At 42.2% G+C, this 20,572-nt stretch overlaps 1 protein-coding gene across 4 annotated transcripts; it reads left to right on the top strand.

The window, feature by feature from the left end:
• Positions 1-734: 734 nt before the first annotated feature.
• LOC103716171 (ADP-ribosylation factor-like protein 8a) lies at positions 735-10,498 on the top strand. Of its 4 annotated transcripts, XR_003387383.2 has the most exons (8): positions 735-946; positions 1,614-1,695; positions 1,783-1,815; positions 1,914-2,035; positions 7,835-7,962; positions 9,518-9,688; positions 9,791-9,952; positions 10,071-10,498. XR_003387383.2 is itself a non-coding variant. In XM_008804067.4 (6 exons), exons 1-6 carry the CDS (start codon positions 909-911, stop codon positions 10,189-10,191), a joined length of 558 nt encoding a protein of 185 aa, XP_008802289.1. In that variant the 5' UTR covers positions 735-908; the 3' UTR covers positions 10,192-10,484. The 4 variants fall into 4 exon arrangements, 3 of the variants coding, with proteins under 3 accessions (XP_008802289.1, XP_008802291.1, XP_026663936.1); XM_008804067.4 differs by lacking the exons at positions 7,835-7,962; positions 9,518-9,688 and having other exon boundaries at positions 10,071-10,484; XM_008804069.4 differs by lacking the exons at positions 7,835-7,962; positions 9,518-9,688 and having other exon boundaries at positions 10,060-10,202.
• The last annotated feature ends 10,074 nt before the right edge of the window (positions 10,499-20,572 follow it).

The following is a 20,572-nucleotide window of genomic DNA, read 5'->3' as shown; positions in this document are numbered from 1 at the left end:
ACTATGCCCTGACGTGGCCGTACCCGGTGCTGCTCCACGACGCCCTGTAACGGCCATGTCAGTGGCCACACCATCGTGCCCCACGATAACGAACCCCCCTGAGAGACCCCCCAGCCAGGTATATATGCGGCTGGGGGGAGAAAGGGGGGAGGTGAGCAATATCTCCCAGAGCACTCTCTTACTTGCGATTATCACCTCTCCTCCTCCTCCAATCTCCTCTGACTTGACCGTCGGAGGGCCATCACCACCCTGGTGGTGGTGCAAGGCTTGTTTGCAGGTTTCTTGGCGGAAAGTGGAGCGCAGCCAACACCAACCAAGACAACTCAGACGGAACCCCGTTCACACCGCAGTGCCAATCGTTCTCGGTTTGGACCACCAGCAACATATATATATATATATATATATATATATATATATATATATATATATATATATATATATATATATATATATATATATATATATATATATATATATATATATATATATATATATATATATATATATGGGATAAGAAGGTTTGTGGATAAAATAATTTCCCAAACTCACACGTATGGAGTTGGCACGTGTCCAGAGACAATCGCCAATCGGGCATGAAAAGCGTGAATCTGGGCTGGCATCCAGAGCCGTCCACGCTGTAGGTGAACCCCACCGTCCATCACATTTTCATCGCAAAAAATAATTAATTTATTCGTTTTAAGTACTTTTTTTTTTTTTTTGGCCCTCGCGGGCTGGCAAAAGGCGAAGCTCTGTGTGGAAGCTGGAGAGCGGGGGGTCCGTTCTCCTATCGCTTAAAAAGAGAAAACAGGGACTCCGACGAACCCTCACTTTCTTCCCTCCCTCCATCCCCCTTCCTTTCCTTCGATCGAAACCCTAATCCCCTTCTCTCGGACGATCCGTCTTCCGCCATGGGGTTGTGGGAAGCTTTCCTCAATTGGCTCCGAAGGTGAGATCACGGAGTCCCACTGTTTTTTTTTTCATTGTTTTTACCCGCAATTCAAGAACATTGACTGATGTTTGTCGGATTCGAGTTTCGATCTGAAGTCGGTTTCGTTTTATCTTTTGCATGTTGGGGTGCATTTGGATGATGGTGAGATGGCTTTGATGTGTAGGCAGGTGACAAGATTAGGGTTTCAATGTGATTTTATAGGCATTTTGGTTGTTTTAGTTGCAATTTTGTGTTTCTCTTGTTAAATTGGGCGAACTGATGATGTTGAGTTGGTATTCTTGGCCTGAGTTGATAGCATGCGATTGGAATTGAGTCAAAAGACATTGAGCTAAGACGATGGGATCAATGGAAGGGAAAAGGAGGAAAATTGGATGTATCTCCGATCATTTTTTCCATTAGTTATTTTTATTATGCAATTTGGTTTTTATGGTTTTGGATGGATTATTGGATTAGATTAAGTCCCAAGGAAAGTTCCAGCAATGTTCAGAAGATGACGAATACATCATTTCACATTTTTTCTTTTGCATACGTTTTATATTGCACAAATAGCAGATATCTTTATGTTCTTCGGCTTACTCTATTCATAATTGCTATTAGTTAGTTGGAACTGTTTTTAGTGAATTTTTAATGAAACATTCCTATGCCTTTCTTTTATCAAATGAAGCTTATTTTTCAAGCAAGAAATGGAGCTGTCTTTAATTGGACTTCAGAATGCTGGGAAAACTTCGCTCGTGAATGTCATTGCAGTATGTACATATGGATGCTTGCTTATGTATCTTCAAGTGCTAGTCTAGTGTGTTCTGACATCTAATTGTTGTTGGTTTCTTCTGCAGACTGGTGGATATAGTGAGGACATGATTCCTACAGTTAGTGATCTTTTCATATGGGGAATCTCCTTTAGTTTCTTATTTCATAAACCAGCAGGTTTTATGTCCTAATATCATTCATGTGTTGCATTCTACAGGTTGGATTCAATATGAGGAAGGTGACAAAGGGAAATGTCACAATAAAGTTGTGGGATCTTGGGGGCCAGCCTAGGTTTCGGAGCATGTGGGAGAGATATTGCCGTGCAGTCTCTGCCATTGTGTATGCTTTTTATCTTATGTGTTCTTGTCTTACTTTAGTTGTTGATATCTTGCTATGCATCTTACTTGTTCCATATCCAGCTTACTCAAATTACCTTCTTGCACATTCTGTTTGTATCCGATTTATGCACGGACATATAGGTACAATGGGTGACAATGATATCGGTGTACTGATTATATGTATGGAATCATGTATGTGCAATGGGATTTATTTTATTGTATAGCCTGAGATTTCTTGGAATGAATCATTTGATGATTTAGCGAGCATCCTTTGCTAGCATATCTGGAAAGCGAAGCAGGCATTTCCTATCAGATTGTCTCACTTTTATCAGTCACCGTTCTTAGCTAGCATATTCCTGGAGTGACATATTGCATTTCATTTAAGCATACGGGTTCACGCTATTTTCCAAAACCTTGAGTTCATAAAACTTAATGTAAATTGTATTTGTGCATATTACTTAGCTTGCTTTACATCAACATTGATATTCCGTTGTTCTTGACATTTCTGAATGATAGTTGATGACATAAGATATCTTCTGCAGTCTTTTGATTGTAGATATGACATGGCACCGATCATGTTCTACTTTATCCCTTCTTGCACTCATGACACCTTCCTTGACACTGTCAGGATGCCACATACTGTAGAAAATTAAAGTTCATCAAATACCTGGTCTAAATATTTGATTTATTGCAGCTTTGATCATGTCATCATTTTTTCATCAATTTACTACATAGTGTTAGATATCTCATATAGGATCTGTTGCATCGCATGTCTATCATGCAAAATTCATGTTAAGTGGTTAGTTAATTATATGTTTTTCTAGTTACTAACTAAGATCATGCATATGTAATGTATGATATACAACACTTCCCCATATGTACCTGTAATATTGCATCTCAATTACATTCTGACCTCTTTGACTACACATTTTATCTGGTAATCAAATTTGCAAAGGTTGCAAATCTGATTCTGTTAACATTGTTTCCCCTAAAAATGTCTCAAATTTAGAATAAGTCTCGACCTTCATTTAAAAAAAAATTAGTGAAGTCTGTATGCTTAGGAAGCCTGATCCTGTTTCTGTTCAAGTGAAAGCGGAAAGTGAAGACATAGTTAACTTTTTTTTTTTCTTTCCAGGATATCTGCAACCTGATATTACATAGAAGCCCACTTTTGTAAAGGGTTTCTGTGGTCAAAACCTCTCCCAAAAACTCATTCCACTAAGGCTACTTGTTTCAATCTATCCGCAAAGCTTATTCTCCTTTCTTTTTTGTAAGATAAATTTAATTACATATACGAAACATCGTGATTCAAGGAAGAAAATATTAGATGGCTAAGACTGGTGGTGGGGTTGGTGTTTATCATGGGCCTGATCCACTTGAATATAGATATTGGAATTGTTTCAAGGGAGTCCTTCAGGTATAGACCCTCCAATGCATCATAATTTCTTTAAAGAGAAACCAGTGCCCCCTTTTGCTATAATATGGGTCCCTATGTATATGAACCAATGGATATGACTCAAGTGAAACCCTATGTTAGAAATTTCTTATTTGAAAAAGAGAGAAAGAGAGATAGGTGTCTCTAGGTTTATTCTGAGGGGATTTCTTCTATTTGTGAATGTGTCTAGGTTAGTGTTTTTAATCCTTAACTGTATATTTTCTTCTGCCTTTTCTTTTCTACAAATTTGGTATAAGAAGAGGACAAACCATCTGCACCTTTCTTTCTCATCTTATACATTTGTCTTTTCCAACCAACATGATGATCATAAATGACACTCAGAAGGATCTGCCTAAATATTGCCAATTGGTTCATGTAGAATCCAAACTGCCAAAGAAGTAGCTGTTTCTTGTTGACTGTCAGGATTTAGGACTTTTATAGCTCAGAATGCTAGCTTTTTGATATCATTCTTGGTAAGCATGTCAGCTTCTTCATTTGTGCATTTCTTTTCTCCTGCTATTGACATCATTTCCCTCATTAATATGGCTAAATCTCAACTTTCACATCAATGATATGCTTCACTTCTTGATTATCACCAACATGTAATAATGTCAAAATCAATGGGTTGAACTTTGCTTGGCTCAGCTTCTCGACGCTTGTGATTTTCTCTTGGCCCCTTTGAATTCTTCTACGCTCTAGGTTAGCTTGGCTTATGTCTTGCGGGCCAACTTGAATGCAATGTTTTATGGCCAATAATTAAAGATAATATGGCCTAGTATCTTGAAAAATACAAAATAGTTGGGGGCAGGGCTTTTGCTTGACTTGGTTCATCACCATATCCCAGCACTTGAGTTTTGGGCCTGGCCCCTTCTACTCTTTCTTTCTTTCTTTCCATTTTTTTTTTGTTTCTTTTCTTCCTTTTTTCTTTTTCTGACTTAGGCTCAAGCGCAGCTGGCATATGTGATATGAGCCTACTTGAGTGCATTAGCATATGGCCTATTATTTAAAATCCTAACGCCTAGTATCTTAGGGATACTAAAATAGTTACAGCTTCAGTCACGAGCAAATTTCAATTTGATAGTATAGTAGGGTTTTTCTCTAGCTTAATAGTTACACATATTGTGTGACTCTATTTCTATAACTAGATCAATCTGGGCTAAACTTTGTCAGGGGTATCCCAGTTTGTTTTAAATTATTTTGCTAACCAAGCCTGATCCATGGCTTAGTCTTTGTTCAAAAGTTAAACATCTTAACTGAGCTTAGCCAATGAGTTAAGCTTGTGTGTGAACCATGCTGGCTTGCCTCTTTGATACCTGATAAAGATTTACTGACTTAAAGTCAATCACTGCAGGCTCAAAAAAAAAAGGAGAATGTTAGTTATTGACAATTACATTCCATGCTTAAAAAATTTTCTTTTTTGCTTTATGCTGTTATATAAGGGATGGCTTCAAGTTAATGAAGCTTGATTAGAGACTTACTCCTTTTAAAAGTTTTGGTAATAAAACAATTTTGATAACCTATTAAAAGTTTAAAACAAATGGAAAGAAAGAGATGACATAGATCCTAATATATCAGTGTCCTTATTCGTCATCTTTATCTTTTTCATTTTGTTCTCATCCTCAAATAATTCATAAACTTGAGTTCATGATTATCGTTCGGCAACTCCACATTGTACACATTAGCTTTGTCCCAAAGAGCTAGTACCTAAATAATTCCCGGCCAATAGGCTAAACTTGTGGTGTATAGATGATTTGCATAGATTTGGCCTAGTTAATTTATTCTTCATGATGCATTTTTTGAAAAGGTAATTATTCAATTTTACCTCTTGGTATATAAAATACGTACTTGAAGATAATGATATACATGATAAATAGGCATAGTAGCCAGCAAAGTACAATATTGAGGGCAACATTCGCCATCTCGGTACCGGACCCTATATCAGTACTATCCTATTATAATGTTGGTATATGGTACGGTAAGGTTCGGTATACTAAGTGTCGGTACGGTACAGTACAGTACCATATATTGGTATGGGATGGTACGCTTGGTAGGTACGGTACATCCAGTACGGTATAGTTCTGGCTGGTACAACAAACCTTAATTGAGAGTAAAAGGCTAGTATACCATTTTGTTTCTTTGAATTAAATTGTGCTCCTTAGTACAACTATGTGCAATGAAAATGTATTGTTCCCCTGTTTTGAAGGGCTAGGAAAGAAGAGAGAAAGGCTTGGTACAACCTGGGTTTATTTATGTTAATGGATTGAAAAAAGCTTGCATTGAGAGGATGTAGCCCTGAATGATTTGCAAATAGGGATTCATAAAAGCCAATAAAGCTTTTTGTAATGTGCAAGTGCAGGTGACGCTTTGTTCTGCTATGTGAATGGCTAAATTAGCTATATAAATATCATTGCTATGATAGTGATTTGCTTAGAGTATTTGTAATCATTAGTAATACTCCTCTTTTTTGTTGGATGCTTTCCATTATGAGTTATGACAATCTCTTTGAAAATCTTTTTACATAGTAGACTAACAGATTGCATCTCATAAAGAAAGAACACTTAAGTTCATTTACTATCCATGGATGCAGCACATTTAGCACAGGGAGGAAGTGGGTGGAAAAGAGATATACAACGCAAATGTTCGCCTTAAGTAGAGGTGGTCATAAGATAGTGGGTCTAGACTCGATTAATTATTCTATAATAGCATATCCAAGTGTAATTGATAGGGCTGGAGTTTGACCCGGTCGGGCAAGGCCAACCCTACCTGAGCTCAGTCTAGAAATTTTTTGGGGCTTTAGACTAGGCTTAGGTCCAAAATATTTTTCAAACTCCTACATGAGCCCAATGCGAGCACAAACATGAGCTTGACCCAAAGCCCAAGTAAGCCTAACTTGACCAAGCCCAATTCGGCCGAAAGACTTGACCTGATCCGACGAAGCCTGATTGGCCCAAGGAGAGGTATCCATGCCAAGGAGGAGGGTAGAGATGGTGCTCATTGTGGTGGCATCCATGAAGAGAGAGAGAAAGGAGAGCAAGAGATAAGGAGGAGAGCAAGAGAGGAGAGATGGATAAGGAGATGGGGCGACGGAGAGGAGGGAGGAGCTAGGAGGGAAGAAAGGACTAGGAGGTAGAATGTCGTGGATAGAGAGGACAAGGAGGCGGGCGACAAGGGGGAGGATCTACGAAGGAAAGAGAGACGAGGAGGTGGAGCAATGTGGAGAGCGAGGACAAGGTGGTGGTGTGATTGGGAGGGAGGAATTGAGAGGGAAGTAGGGACAAGGAAGTGGAGCAACTGAGGGGGAGATGGAGCAATAGAAGAGGGGAGGAGAAAGTAGTAAGGATCTACCGCCATCGTATTGTGAAGGTAGGGATTGGGAAAACCATAACTTAAAATCCACTTGTGTTATTTGGGCTCAGGCCAGGTCGGGCTTCTGATTGTTCCTCGAGCTAGGCTCGCGTCGGAGCAACTCTTTTTTGGGCTCTACCTGTAAAGCCTAAACCAGACCGGAGCTTCCTTGGGTCAAGTCCAAAGCCCAACCTAAAGCTAGCCTAACCTGACGGGACTCGGGCCGGCCAGAGCCTATCTCTAGCCCTAGTGATTGATGAAATGACAAACTTGTTTATCATTTTGGTAAATGTGGCTTATACGCACTTTCGTCTACTTGTTGGTTTATTGTATACCATAACCATGAAGCCTTGTCCCTGCAACCTGCGCTTAGCTTTTTAAATCATCATTTGTCAATCATTCCTATTAAGGGTTGTCTTGACTGTTATGTAGTTTCTTGAAAATCTTTCTTGCAACTTCCATCATTGTTAGCTTATGTCTTTGGTCTCCTATATAGACCCTCAAAACACAAATTTTGAGTATATTCCTTTCAGGAACATCCTTCCTCAGGTTTGTGCTATCTCTGATGGTTCTTAATTATTTTAGGTTAAGTCGATGTACTCTCACACCTCTTATCCTATTTGTTGAGCCCAGATGAAAAAAGTGGAGAGTTTATGGTCTGTACATGTAGCTGAGGATCATCTACCTGCACATATGTGGACAAGCTGTACAGCTTCACATAAACTAAATAATTAGATCTGCATTGTGAAAATGAGTAAAATACTCCTGTTTTAGGTTTCCTTAGAAACAGACTTACTAATGGTCTTTTTGCTTGTACCAAGAAGGCTAGACAAGAATAATTACTTGGTTCTCTTTCTAGTGGGAGGAATGCCATATTTTTACATCATTTCAGTTTTTTTATATGAGACGTACAACCTGGGTGTGAGTTTTGTAGCTCTATTTCAGAAAAGGAGCATCTTTTGCAGATTGGTTATTACAGTAACATTTCACAGGCTAGATACATTGTTGGCTTTTCTGTAGGAGAACATCTATACCTATATTTCAGGAAGATAAGGTGACACACGCAGCTCAAATTAGTTCTACATCAACAATATATCAAACTTCCAGTTTATGTCTTTCACCTGTTGCCTATCCTCAATATGCATCAGGTAGTCTATTTGTACTTTTTGTCAGTAATATATAAAAAAAGATGTGAATCATTCAATATAACTAATACTTGACTAAACTGAGGAAATATACTAGAATTTTTCTGTTCTGGACATAAATTTTGTATGAGTTATGCTCATTTCACATGCTTAATAAACCAATACAAAAATGATATTGGAGGAGGATACACTGAAATGCAAATTTTCCATATATATATATTAATTAAAATAAATAATTAATAAATATGATATAAACATGTGAGTAGTTAGTTACTTTAATGCATTAATTTGACAGAAAAAACATCATAATTTCTTTATTTTTCTTTTCTTTTAAATACAAGTGTTGAAATGACAGGAAAGAACAGGAATCTATGCATTAATGCATACTCAAAATAAAGGAATTAAGTTTTAACAAGAAATCCCAATTATCCTATCACCTTAGAGAATATTAAAACACCAACAAAGGTAATATTTAATGGACTCATGTTGCAAATCAAGCTCATGGTAAGATTAAAAAGAATATATTGAATGATTTTAGAGAAGTTTCATTTTGGTTATGATTGGACTCTTTATATAGGTCTCTACCTCTGAATAGCTTTGGTTTTGATCATAGTATGTTGTACTAGCCCAAACCGGGCGGTACAAGGCGTACCATACCTTATCGGTTCGGTACCGGTACCCAGTATGGGTGACGTACTGATACTTGGTATGCCAAAAAAACTCTATACCATATTGTACCGACACTGTGCTAGTGTGGTACTAGTATGGGATCCAGTACCGAGACGGCGAACCTTTGTTTTGATATTTTGAAAATTTTAATTTTTTAGAAGCTGCATTTATTTTTGTCACTACCATTCAGCCTGAAACCGTCATTAGAGAATGGGGTTAGGGGTAGTTTAATCCATTGCACTCTATCTATTTCAGTTGAAACCTGATAACTTTTACATAACCCACCGAATTCAAGATGCAGTGGTCAGTGTTTCATCAGATACAGGAAAACCATGACACAACAGGTGTATACCTATTTTAAGGTCATGTTTATCCTGATTGTTTTGTTTGTACTGTTTCATTTTGTTCAACTTTTTCAACCACAAGAGAAGTTATTTTTTTCCTATACCTAATATATGCATGATTAGTAATTCTCTAATCATAATATCAACTTTCAAGCAACCCTCGCCAGTGTTTTGCACATCATATAACTCCAATGTTTCAACATATCATATCTAAGGCATTTTGGAAAAAACTGTATAGGCCTTTTCTGTTTAGTTTTATGTTGCTACCCTGAATCCATATCTGGAAATGACAATTCTAGTACTTGATGCTTGATCCCCTTGACTAACCGTATCTGGCAAGCCTTATCATCTATTTTGTGTTGTAACTTTTCATGTTGGATTGTTTAGTAAGCTATTGCATTTAAATCATATGCTTTATATGTTGGAAACATCATTTCTGGCGATAGGGATTGTTTCAAAGGATATTAGGACATAAAATGAAGGTGGATGAGAACCAGAATTACCAAAAACATGATAGCAATCATTATCTTCCTGTTATTCTTCAGGGTTGGGGTTGTATCTTTCACACAAAAGAATGATTGATCTTCTTCCGTGACGTTAGCCGTTGGATTGCGCACCACACAGATCTCCAACCACTATGAATTCATTCATTCATCTGCTGCATAGATCTCAAAGCGACCATTGTGTGATCCAACGGTGGATCCGTGTGAATTAAGGTGAATCCTTGTTTCATGCGAAAGATACAACCCCTGCCCTATACTTTAGATATATGGTGAATTGTGTTATAACATATTTTCAAATTCCTCTTATTTTTTCAGGTATGTTGTTGATGCAGCGGATCGAGATAACTTACCGATCTCAAAAAGTGAACTTCATGACCTTCTAAGGAAGCCATCACTGAGCGGTATTCCATTGCTGGTCCTTGGAAACAAAATTGATAAGCCTGAAGCTCTGTCAAAGCAAGGATTGACAGAGGAGATGTAAGTTACTGCAACTTGCCAAGCCAAAATTACCATTGTCCCTGAGGACAATATAAAAAAAAGAAAAAACGATAAATAGAAGTACTGTGTTCATTAATTACCAGTAGTTGCGTTGCAGGGGGCTGAAGTCCATCACTGACAGGGAAGTTTGCTGTTTCATGATCTCATGCAAGAACTCAACCAACATTGACTCTGTTATAGATTGGCTTGTGAAGCACTCGAAATCGAAAAACCGATGATTAGCCTCGTGGTGCTCAGATTTTCCTCCTTTTTTTCCTGGGTACAGAGGTTGTGTATATGCTTGGTGGTGAGTTCTGCACTTGGCCAACTGGGGATCTGATTTTGTCATTGTTGCCAACTTATTTTGCGCTGAATTGTTCCCTGGGGAGTGGGATGATCCGGGGTTTGTGCAAAAAACACTTAATTATATTGAAACATGGTGACTTGTGCTTTATTTATCTATAGTGATCTGTGTGAAAATATACGTCTGTGAATTTAGATAGTATGAAATAAATGATTTTAATTGTCATTTTCTGAAGAAATTAATTCTGGATGGACTCATTTATGCTGCTAGGGACATAGGCATATGTAATCCTACATAGGCTGGAAACATTTTTGGTAAATGAGTAGGCTATATGTGGCAGGGTAAGCCCTCGAAAGTTTGAAAAAGGATAAATACTGTTTGGTATGTTTCTTTTTTTTAAACAGAAATATAAAATTCAATGCAGAAGATATATTTACTTATCCTATTTTTATTTTTATTTTTTAAATATTTTTTATTGTTTTTTAAAAAATGAAAGTAAAATATTTTCCTCCTCGGCTCTATTGCACTAGGCCAAGCTTTCCAAACCTCGCCGGCCATATTTTCATTTGATGTCGATCAATCCCTCATCCTCGGCTCCATTCCTGTTTCCGTTTTTTCTGCTGTTCTCAACCAGGTCGTTGGCCCCATCCCTTTTCTATCTTTGTTATCGCCGGCCTTTGTTGCAAAAAAACACAAAGCGTGAACCAAATCATTTTTTTTTGTACAAAATATGAAATAAAATAGAAATAGAATTTCTATTTTTAATTATTTTAAAAGAAAAGTGACAATAAATGCAGTCTGAGTATCAAATGGTTCAGCGGAGCCTTATTTCAGCCAACCTACAAATGCTCTTGTTCACACTGGATCAAGAGTGGTTGCTATAACAACTTTCGTCCTCAGTATAACTAATACCCAATAAAGAGTGGTTGCATTTGAAACCTGGGGTGCTAGTTAATGAAAGTGATTCATCTGCGTTCTGTTTTTCCATTAAGGGCTTCAAATGCAATCAAAATATTGCTGCAATTCTTGCAAGCATACAAGAAGCTCAAGATCACGGCCTCTGGTCTACATGGCTGATGTCCAATTGCATTTTCATGGTAAGCATCATCACGTTATGTCCAAGCTTGTTTGACTTCCATGGCTAAGAAAGCCCATGTTTTAAAAGTTGGTAAGAGTTGGCTGATGATTTGGCAAAATGGGCCCTAGGAACCGGGACTTCTCATTCGGCATACGTTTTAAAACGAATGCAGCTTGCCTTGCGCTTGCCAAACCTTAAAGACCTAATACGATTTCGTGCAAGCATTAGTTTCCTGCTGATTTTTACGATTTTTCTGGAATTTATCTTGAATTTTGAAGACACTAAAACCCCAAAACCACGGTTGGAGTCACAGTAACGCAAGACAAGACCAGTCCCAGAGTGGAAGCGCAGAGTATGCCGTCTTCGACATCGCAGCCTCGCTCTCCAAAATTCTCTGAGTTCACTGACTTATCTCTGTTCCCTGCACCAGTTCTCCCTATGTCTGCTTTCTCCACCTCTGAAGGAACATCAGGTGTATTTGATATGTTTTTTAGTTAAACAAAATAACCCTCTGTATTTTGTATGAATTTGCAAATAACTTCTTACATATCTAATTGTTGAAATGTTATCCATCCTCCTTTGAATTGGGATTAGAGCTCGCCAGTGGTGCTTGCGTGGCAAATGACATTGAGATAGTTCATCGGAAATGCCGCTTTTCAGCTGACGTAGAGGTAATGTAGTGATGTGGATCTATCATCACCATCACTCCATCAACAAAACCCACCCTTAAACCCTAACCCTAACCCTAACCCACCCTCATCACCGCCACTGCTATCTCTATCCCCCGGGCCTTGTTTATGGTTGGGATTGGTCAGGAGCAACAAATCAAAAATTCCATTGAAGATAAGAGCACAAATTCCATGATTAATGTTTAGAAATCAGAACTAAGAAAAGGCGAGACTACAAATTCCATGGTTAATGTTCAGAAAACAAGGGATCTTGAGGATTTAAAATGTTAGGTTTATTGTATCACCGTCGAGAATCGAATCTATAATCACCTAAGCTGCTTTTGCATGCAAGAAAATGGCATGCTAATGATGCAAAATATAAGCTCATATGTAGAATCTTCCAACCTAACTTACAAGCAATCACTAGGAGTAGTTGCAATATGCTTAATTGCTTCTATTTACATAATGTGGTACTAACTTGAATACCTGGAAGAGAAGATGCTTATGTACATGATGTACAAAATATGAGCTGATCGAGAAGCTCAAAAATAAGAAGAGAACAAATCAGAACTAAGAGAACAAAATATGAGCTTATCTTTTCTTTAATTTCATGATTCATACTAAGAAAAGATGAGAGCACAAATTCCATGCTTAATATCGCAAGGACAAATCCTTCTGCAATCCATTCGTGGATCAATTGATCCTTCAAAATGATGCAGTCTTCAGGGTAAACATCGAAATAGAGAAAACATGGTTTTAGATGAGAGGGAACTTCTCATAACTCAACTATAATAAAGCCATAACAGAGTTATTATTTTGGGCCACTTCATCATGAAAATTGTTGCCAATTCGTCTCCATTCAATAAAGTAACAAGTTTACAAAACATCATCCCTCTAACAGCCTTAATTACTAATGGAAGCCCGCCATTTTTTCCCATAATCTCCATCTAATTTTATTTAGCTTGAAATCTAGATTGCTTTCACGAATCTCAGCAATAGTAATTCTTGAGAACAAAGACCAACTCTCTTGTGTGGAATTGGGGTTGATGGAGTCGCTTGTCAGCAACTCCTATCTGTTTAGCAATTGATTCAAACTTTGTTATTATTTTGACTCAATTGTCATTACCTTTGGTAGCCCACATTCAAGCATGTCCACTAGCCACTTTTTAAGATCCAAACATCATCCAAGACTAGTAATTAACTTCTGACCAACATATAGTGGTGAATCTTCTTTAATAGTTCGCCTTCATCATCTCCAATGCTTACATCTTCTGGGTTCTTCAGCATATTTCCCATGGTCTCTTGCTTTATGAAATTTTGTAAAACAAATTACCACATCCTCTTCTCAAATCTGTCTTCTACCTTGTCATCACAAAATACTATTTATGAAGTGGTACTCTTCCCTAGACCATCCATACCAACTATTCCAATAACCTTCAAACTATCACCTACTTCAAATAAGATGGTTTTTGAAACTAATGATTCCTTGAGGATCAGCCGGTTCATAGGAGCTCTATCTTCTACATGGAAGATGGGGGTGGCGACGGTCGGGGTGTTAGCGATGGAGACTATATGCAGAGGAGGGTTGAGAGAGGGGATGGGGTTAGGGTTAGAGTTTAGGGGTGGGTTTTGTTAATAGGAGTGAGGGTGATGACAAATCTATATTACATAAAACTTCCACATTAACTGACAAGTAGGCACTTTGAACAAACTATGTCTATGCCAGCTGACAAGTAGGCACCATTGGTGAATTCTTATCCCAATTGTGAAGAGGTGAGCCATGTTACAACAATGTGAAAAATATAGGATTGACATTACAAGCAGGGCGCAAATTCATATGAAATGCAAGTTTTTATTTGAGCTATGTTTGTTTGTACTTTGACATATTTAGATCATTATGGCATAATATAATTATTTTTTTCATCTTTGGAAACTGTACTCAAAGCAATGTCACACTTAATTGAACTATGAATGGTGCATATACTTGGTAATCACCAATTTGGAGTTTGTGATTGTGCACAAACTGTTGAACCTAGTACATATATATTCGTCTTTGTTTGCTCCCAGAGTTCTTTTTTATTTACGTTGGAAAGAACTTGTATCTGTGTGTTCTTCGAATTTGTTTCGTCGATTTCTGTCGAACAGCAAATCAGTTTGCCTAGAGATGCCTCTGTAGATGCTGATCAAGAAGACTTGCTTTGTGGAATCTGAAATCATCTTTTTTATCGTGCATTTATCTTAATTAGTTTACGGTCATCAAGAAGGATTCTGTAACATCAGGGTCATCATGCTAGTTCATGAATACCATCTTTGCATGTATTACTCTTTTCAAAACACGTAATATCTTTTATATTTGACAAAGTGATATAAACTCTTGGATCACACATCAAAAAGATTGTTGCCGCACCTCATTCACAAAGAGAATCTAATAAATAATTGATTGGATTTAAGCTAATAGTCTGAAGATGTGATTGGGGCTTGTTTCTAGTTCTAGGAGACTCTTCCTGCAAGACCTATTAAATGTTAACCAGATCTGAGCTATTCAAGTCTAATCTGGTGCTGATAATCTGCTGTCTTCAGGCACTCTTTGCCTCTCATCTGCTGTAACTCTCATAGTTATCAAGCAAAAAAGGCAAACAAGTTAATTAAGGAGATAGCAAAATATTTGTTGAGAGTGAAGAGATAGCAAAATATCGTTACATAATTCTTTTAGGTGTTTCAGTGACAAGCTTTATTACACCCTTTTTGAGAGAATATCTTTGATGACCAACCCAAAAAAAAAAAACTTTAATTGTAGTTGCTCGCAGCTAAATGGTAATTGTCACATTGTTTGGCATTTTCTTTTTCTTTTTTTTTAAGATGTCATCCTATCAGTATTTATATGCAATGGTTGTATATATTTGGGATCATGTGGCTTTATGTAGATTATCATTTCGTCATATTTGTTGAAGTACCAAACTGTTGGGAGAAAAATGGATCACTCAAAGCACGTGGTTAAATCGCCGGCACGTGATGATGAATGTGACGACAGCAAGCATACTCTCCGAACGCCCGATCTCGGGGCGTATGACCAAGCACCCGACCTCAGGGCGCCCGACCTCAAAGCGCCCGACCTCAGGGCGCCCGACCTTAGAACACTCGGTCTCGGCACTAACGACACCAGAGCTCATAACCTCGATCTCAGCTGAGTTAAGCCCGATCGACCTCCAGGCCAAGAAAGACCCAGTCAAAGGAAGAAGCAGACCTCCCCATCCCACCGAAAATCAAGTCCACCTCCTCCTCATCCGGGATCAAATTCCGCGATCTCTGCCTCAACGACTGTCAACATTTAAATGCACACGATCTCAACGGATCACCAGCCAGCCCAAAATCTCAGGTCGTTTATGGTAACTCATTAATTCGTACGATCATGTCCAATCACAAGTAACCTCTACACCCCCTCCTATAAGAAGGGGGGAGAACTCGAGGCAAAGGGACTTTTTCCCTTCGGCCCCGGCCATTACTTCTCTCCATTACTTCCCCACTACTTCTCTCCATTAAAAACCCTCCTCTGACTTAAGCATCGGAGGGCTGGCGCCGGAACCCCCGGCTATTGGCTTCTTGCAGGTTCGTCGGAGACAACCGTCCGCCACCGCACCATCAGCCGGAGCTCCTCCCCCTCGGTCCGCAGTCGCCCCCGGGTCCAATTTCCAGCAACAGTTGGCGCTAGAGAAAGGGCCCGAGTTGTGATCATGAGACTAAAGAGTAGAAGAGTCTATAATACCTCCCGGCATCATGCACCAAGCCCTCAGTCTAGAATCCACCACCAAGACCTCCAAGAGATCAAGTTCCACAAGTCTAACCCAAGCAATTCGACGCGCTGGTGCAGCAAGTCCAAGCGCTAGCCACTGCAGTCCAAAACCTGCAACAAGTGAAGGCCCCTCATGTGCCGCCTCCACGGGTTCACGTTAAGCGGAAGAAGAAACTTTCTCCTGAACCATCTCGAATCAGGCATGGCTACCGCTGCAACGACGTGGGATGTGGGGGGAACCAGTAAGAAGTAGTAGCCCGAGTCTCACGTCAACAAGTTGGAGGGGATGAGAAATAAAAGCTGAGGTCTGGAGGGAAAAGAATAGGAAGCCCTTCAAACTCTTCTCTCTTGTTCCGCAATCAGGACGAAGGCTACGTGTCCCCACTTTCCTCGTTCGGATCATCAAGGCCTGCAGCAAGTAAGAGACCAGCATGTACTCCCCCCTCATGGGTGTAAGTCCTCAGGACGACGCTCGATCACCAGGCCAGGAGGGCCTTTTTGGTAGCAGGACTAGATCCTGCACCGAAGGAACAAAACCATGCGGGGGCGTGGTACCTACGCGGACCCTCCCAGAGCAGACAATACCTTACGACATAAGGCCGACCTTCGTTTTCCGTGACCTTAACGGCTGGTGCTTTCACTGAGAGCCGAGCTCAGAAGGCCGAGCTCAAAAAACCAACCTAAGAAGGCCGAGCTCAGAAGGTCAAGCTCAGAAGACCGACCTCAGAAGGCCAAGCTCAGAAGACCGAGCTCAGAAAACCGAGCTCAGAACACCAAGCTCAAAAACCGAGCTTAGAGGACCGAGCTCAGAAGGCCGAGCTCAGAAGGCATAGCTCAGAAAACTGAGCTCAAAAAACCAAGCTCGGAGGACCGAGCTCAGAAGACCGAACTTAGAAGGCTGAGCTCAGAAGGCCGAGCTCAGCAGGCAAAGCGTAGAAGGCTGACCTCAGAAGGCATCCCCCAGAAGGCCGAGTTCAGAACGCCTCCCCCAGAAGACCGATCTTAGAACGCCTCCCCCAAAAGGCCGAGCTCAGAAGGCCGAACTTAGAAGGCCAGTGCTGAGCCAAGTCCTGAGGGACTTTGAAGCTCGGGAGCCATCAAAATGTCTCCAAAAGGTACAGAACGCCACTTTGGCTTTAAATAATTTCAATATTTTACCTATTTCCAGGTCAGAGAATGCAAAAGACGACCTACGGGTATCTCTATCTTTAACGTCGCCCCGCTCCGAGTGGGGGCGCACGATCGCCAACGGACGAGGCCCGTCTTCTGTATGTATCTCCAATAATGCCCCGACCAAGCTTGAGATGCCCCGACCAAGTTCGGATGCCCCGACCAAGCTCGGATGCCCCGACCAAGCTCGGATGCTCCGACCAAGCTCGGGATGCCCCGACCAAGTTCGGGATGCTCCGCTGCGCCGACCGCGAGCTCAGTCTCTCTCAACCTCAGGCCCTGTTAAACGATGCCCGACCAAGCTCGGGATGCCTCGACCAAGCTCGGGATGCCCGACCAAGTTCGGATGCCTCGACCAAGCTCAGGATGCCCCGACCAAGTTCGGGATGCTCCGCTGTGCCGATCGCGAGCTCAGTCTCCCTCAACCTCAGACCCTATCAAACGATGCCCGACCAAGTTTGGATGCCTCGACCAAGCTCGGGATGACATGCCGCAACAAACCCGAGCATAACCTAAAAGCGTCCTGACCAAGTTCGAGACGCCCCGTCAAGTCAACTATGAGCCCGGGCTCTCTCGACCTTGGGTACCACTGAACGAAAATCGGAGCTATAATCCGAAACACCTAAGGTAGGAACTACGGGTCGGAGAGCGCTCAAGCTTCAACGGCCGAATGATAGCCCAACCTTGACTCACACTACAACTGAAGCTGAGCTTAAAGACTTAATGGAATTCTTCTAAAAGCTGAGCCTAAAGACTTAGTGGAATTTTCGAAAAAATGTCGGAATTGCATGCAAAAGCAAACGATGCGCGAAGTTCTACTCAAGTAGTCAAAAATCAAAGCTCGTCGGAAGTGCAAGCGAAAACAGGTCAAAGATACAACAAGGTGGAGAAAAACATATACTTCATTAATAAAAAGCCGTAGGGCTAAGTACAAGATGTTGGCTTCAAGGCCGACCCACTTGGCCGCACAATGGCTGCAGCGGCCGACCTTGTTTACAAAAAGAAAAGAAAAAAACTAAGTCCTAAAGCATTTCTGGAGCGGCGATGGTCTCGGCATTGACCTCAGAGTTGTCCACAAGAACCACCTCGGGATCCCCTGCAGGAGCAGCCCTAGGATCCCCTGCTGGCCCGTCTCCATGAGAATCCATAGTGGCGTTAGTTGAAGCTTCGCGAGCGGCCTTGGGAGCAGCCTCAGAAGCTTCTTCAGGAGCACCTTCGGCAGCTCCTTCGGACGGAGCCTCCTGAGCGGCCTGCTCAGCCGCCTCGGTCTCAGCCTCGACGATCCCCCGCTCGTCCTCAGGGCCCTCGGGCGCACTGTCGAGCGTGCCCTCATCCTCGGGATTCAGGTTCGCTGTCATCCACAACGACCCCTAGACGAGGCTGAAGACTATGGAGGTCGAGCTTGGGACAAATCCTCAATATCTGCCTTCGAAAATCTTCAAAGCCGCGGATGAGCCCGTCAATCGCCTCCTCCTCCAGCAGCTCCCAAAATTCATCCGACTCACGGAAGATCTGCACCGCATTCCGAGCCTGCTCTAACACCTTCCTCTCTCGAGCTTCAAGTTGCTTGAGCTTTAAGTTGCTCGATCTTCAGCCGAAGGACCCCCGCCTCATACTTCTGGCCCACGAGCTCGGATTGAACGTCGGCCAGGCGTGCCTCGGAGGCACGAAGTGTCGATCTGGCAAGGGCATGCGACGCCTCCTCCTCCTCGAGACGCTCAGCCATAGACCGAAGCTCAACCTCGGCAGCCTCCATCCTCACGGTGGCCTCCCTCCGCGCAGCCTTGGCCTCACCGAGCTTCCTCTCGGCATCCTCCGACCCTTTTTGGCTCCTCTGAGCCTTGTTCTGACACTCGGCCGCCACGGCAACCAGCATGTCAATTTCATGAAGGTGTTGTGGAGAAGAAAAATGGAAGTGAGCCGAGATCGAAAACTTAAGAGGATATGAAAATCAAAACAAGGAGATAACTTACTCGGATGGCGAAGTAGTAGGTCTGATCGACAAAACTGCCAACATCACCAGCTTCGAGCTCGGCTTGGTCGGCTAGAAGCAACGCACAGCAAACTACTTCGTGAGCGACGTTACTATTGTGGAGGGCCGAGTCATCCTCGCAGTTCGACCACTCCGGGCAGAAGGGCCTCCTTTCGGGGTGGTCCCCAGCTCTCGACGAGCTCGAGATGTTGACCCTTGAGGAGCTCGGGAGGTGGGTCTTAAAGAGCTCGGCACAGAAGGATGAGAAGAGCTTGGGACCCCGAGACCGCTACCCGGCTCGGGACCCGGGCACCGCAAGCGGACGACCTGGCGGGGTCGCTGAGAATCAGGGTCGGGCACGCTGGGGCCGCTGGATCTCTTGCAGCCCCGGATGAAGTTGCGCGCTCGACGAGGGGAGCTCACTTCCGGTCTGTGCTCCCCGATCTGTTTCTTGCTGTTCTTCCGAACAAGCTCAGAAGTCTCAGCTTCGAGGTCCTCAACCTCGATAGGGGCAGAAGTCGAGGCCGGCTTAGCCTTCTTCTTGGGCACGGGGTGAGCCCCTCCGGCTTTGGCTCCCTCTTCTTATATCTAGCGAGGAGGGTCGCGTTACTGGTCACCGTCCCTGCAATGTTTGAAAAGAAGAAAGAACTCAAGTGTCAAACCGATGCCAAAAAAAAGGGGGGAAAGAAAAAATAATAAGAAAAAATAAGTAAAACGAAGGACGGCGAAATAAGAGAGAAGTGGTACAACCGTTCTTACCCTTAGGGCGCGCCGAGCTCAGGCCGACATTTACCAGGGTCTCCTCGCTCAAGAGGTCGTTCAAAGAGCTACCCCCCTTCAAACCGCGAAGAGCCGCGAGGATTTTTTGCTCGCTCACGATCAGCTCTGGGACCTTATTGTTGGCCTTAACTATAAGCTGGCCCAACGACGGGTTAAACCCCCACGGACGCTCGGAGGAAAGAAAGAAGAATTTCTCCTTCCATCCACGAATGGAGGTAGGAGCACCTCGGAACAACGGCCTACCTCCCCGAAGGGCAAAGTATAGCCACCCTCCATCCGCGGAGTTAGACTTCAACATATAACACCCGCGGAAGACATTGACCGAGGTCGGTATGCCGTGAGCAAGGCAGAGAGATAAAAAAACAATTATTATGCTTCACAAGTTCGGAGTGAGCTGCGCTGGGATGAGGCGATACCTCTCCAGGACCTCGCTCACGAACTCGTACAGGGGACATCTTAGGCCGGCCCGAAGTGTCTTCACATACACAGCGACCCGACCTAGAGAGGGCCTAGTAACTCGGTCCCGCAGCCCCGCGAATTCGAGCTCGAACTCGCGTAGAAAGAAGAACTGGGTCCGAATCGTGCCCAATTCTTCTCTGGTCAGGCTCGACCTGACTCCGTCTGGACCGTGGCTCACCTCTGGCTCGAGCTCCATCCCGTGAGAGGAAGAAACTCCAGCAGAGGAAGAAGCATCATTCGACATTGTGTCACTCACAGTGTTCAAAAAGAAGAAAAGAAGAAAAATGGAGGAACAAAAAAAAGGGGAGATTGACAGTCCTCCGAGCGAACATGAAAAGAAAAACCTACCGTGAACCTCGCTGAAAAGGCTAACGGTCAGTGAAACCAAGAGGAATCACC

Source organism: Phoenix dactylifera, unplaced genomic scaffold, assembly GCF_009389715.1.
Source record: "Phoenix dactylifera cultivar Barhee BC4 unplaced genomic scaffold, palm_55x_up_171113_PBpolish2nd_filt_p 000658F, whole genome shotgun sequence".
NCBI lineage: Eukaryota > Viridiplantae > Streptophyta > Magnoliopsida > Arecales > Arecaceae > Phoenix > Phoenix dactylifera.
The sequence above is the reverse complement of the archived record's forward strand: the minus strand, read 5'-3'. Positions and strand labels throughout refer to the sequence as shown.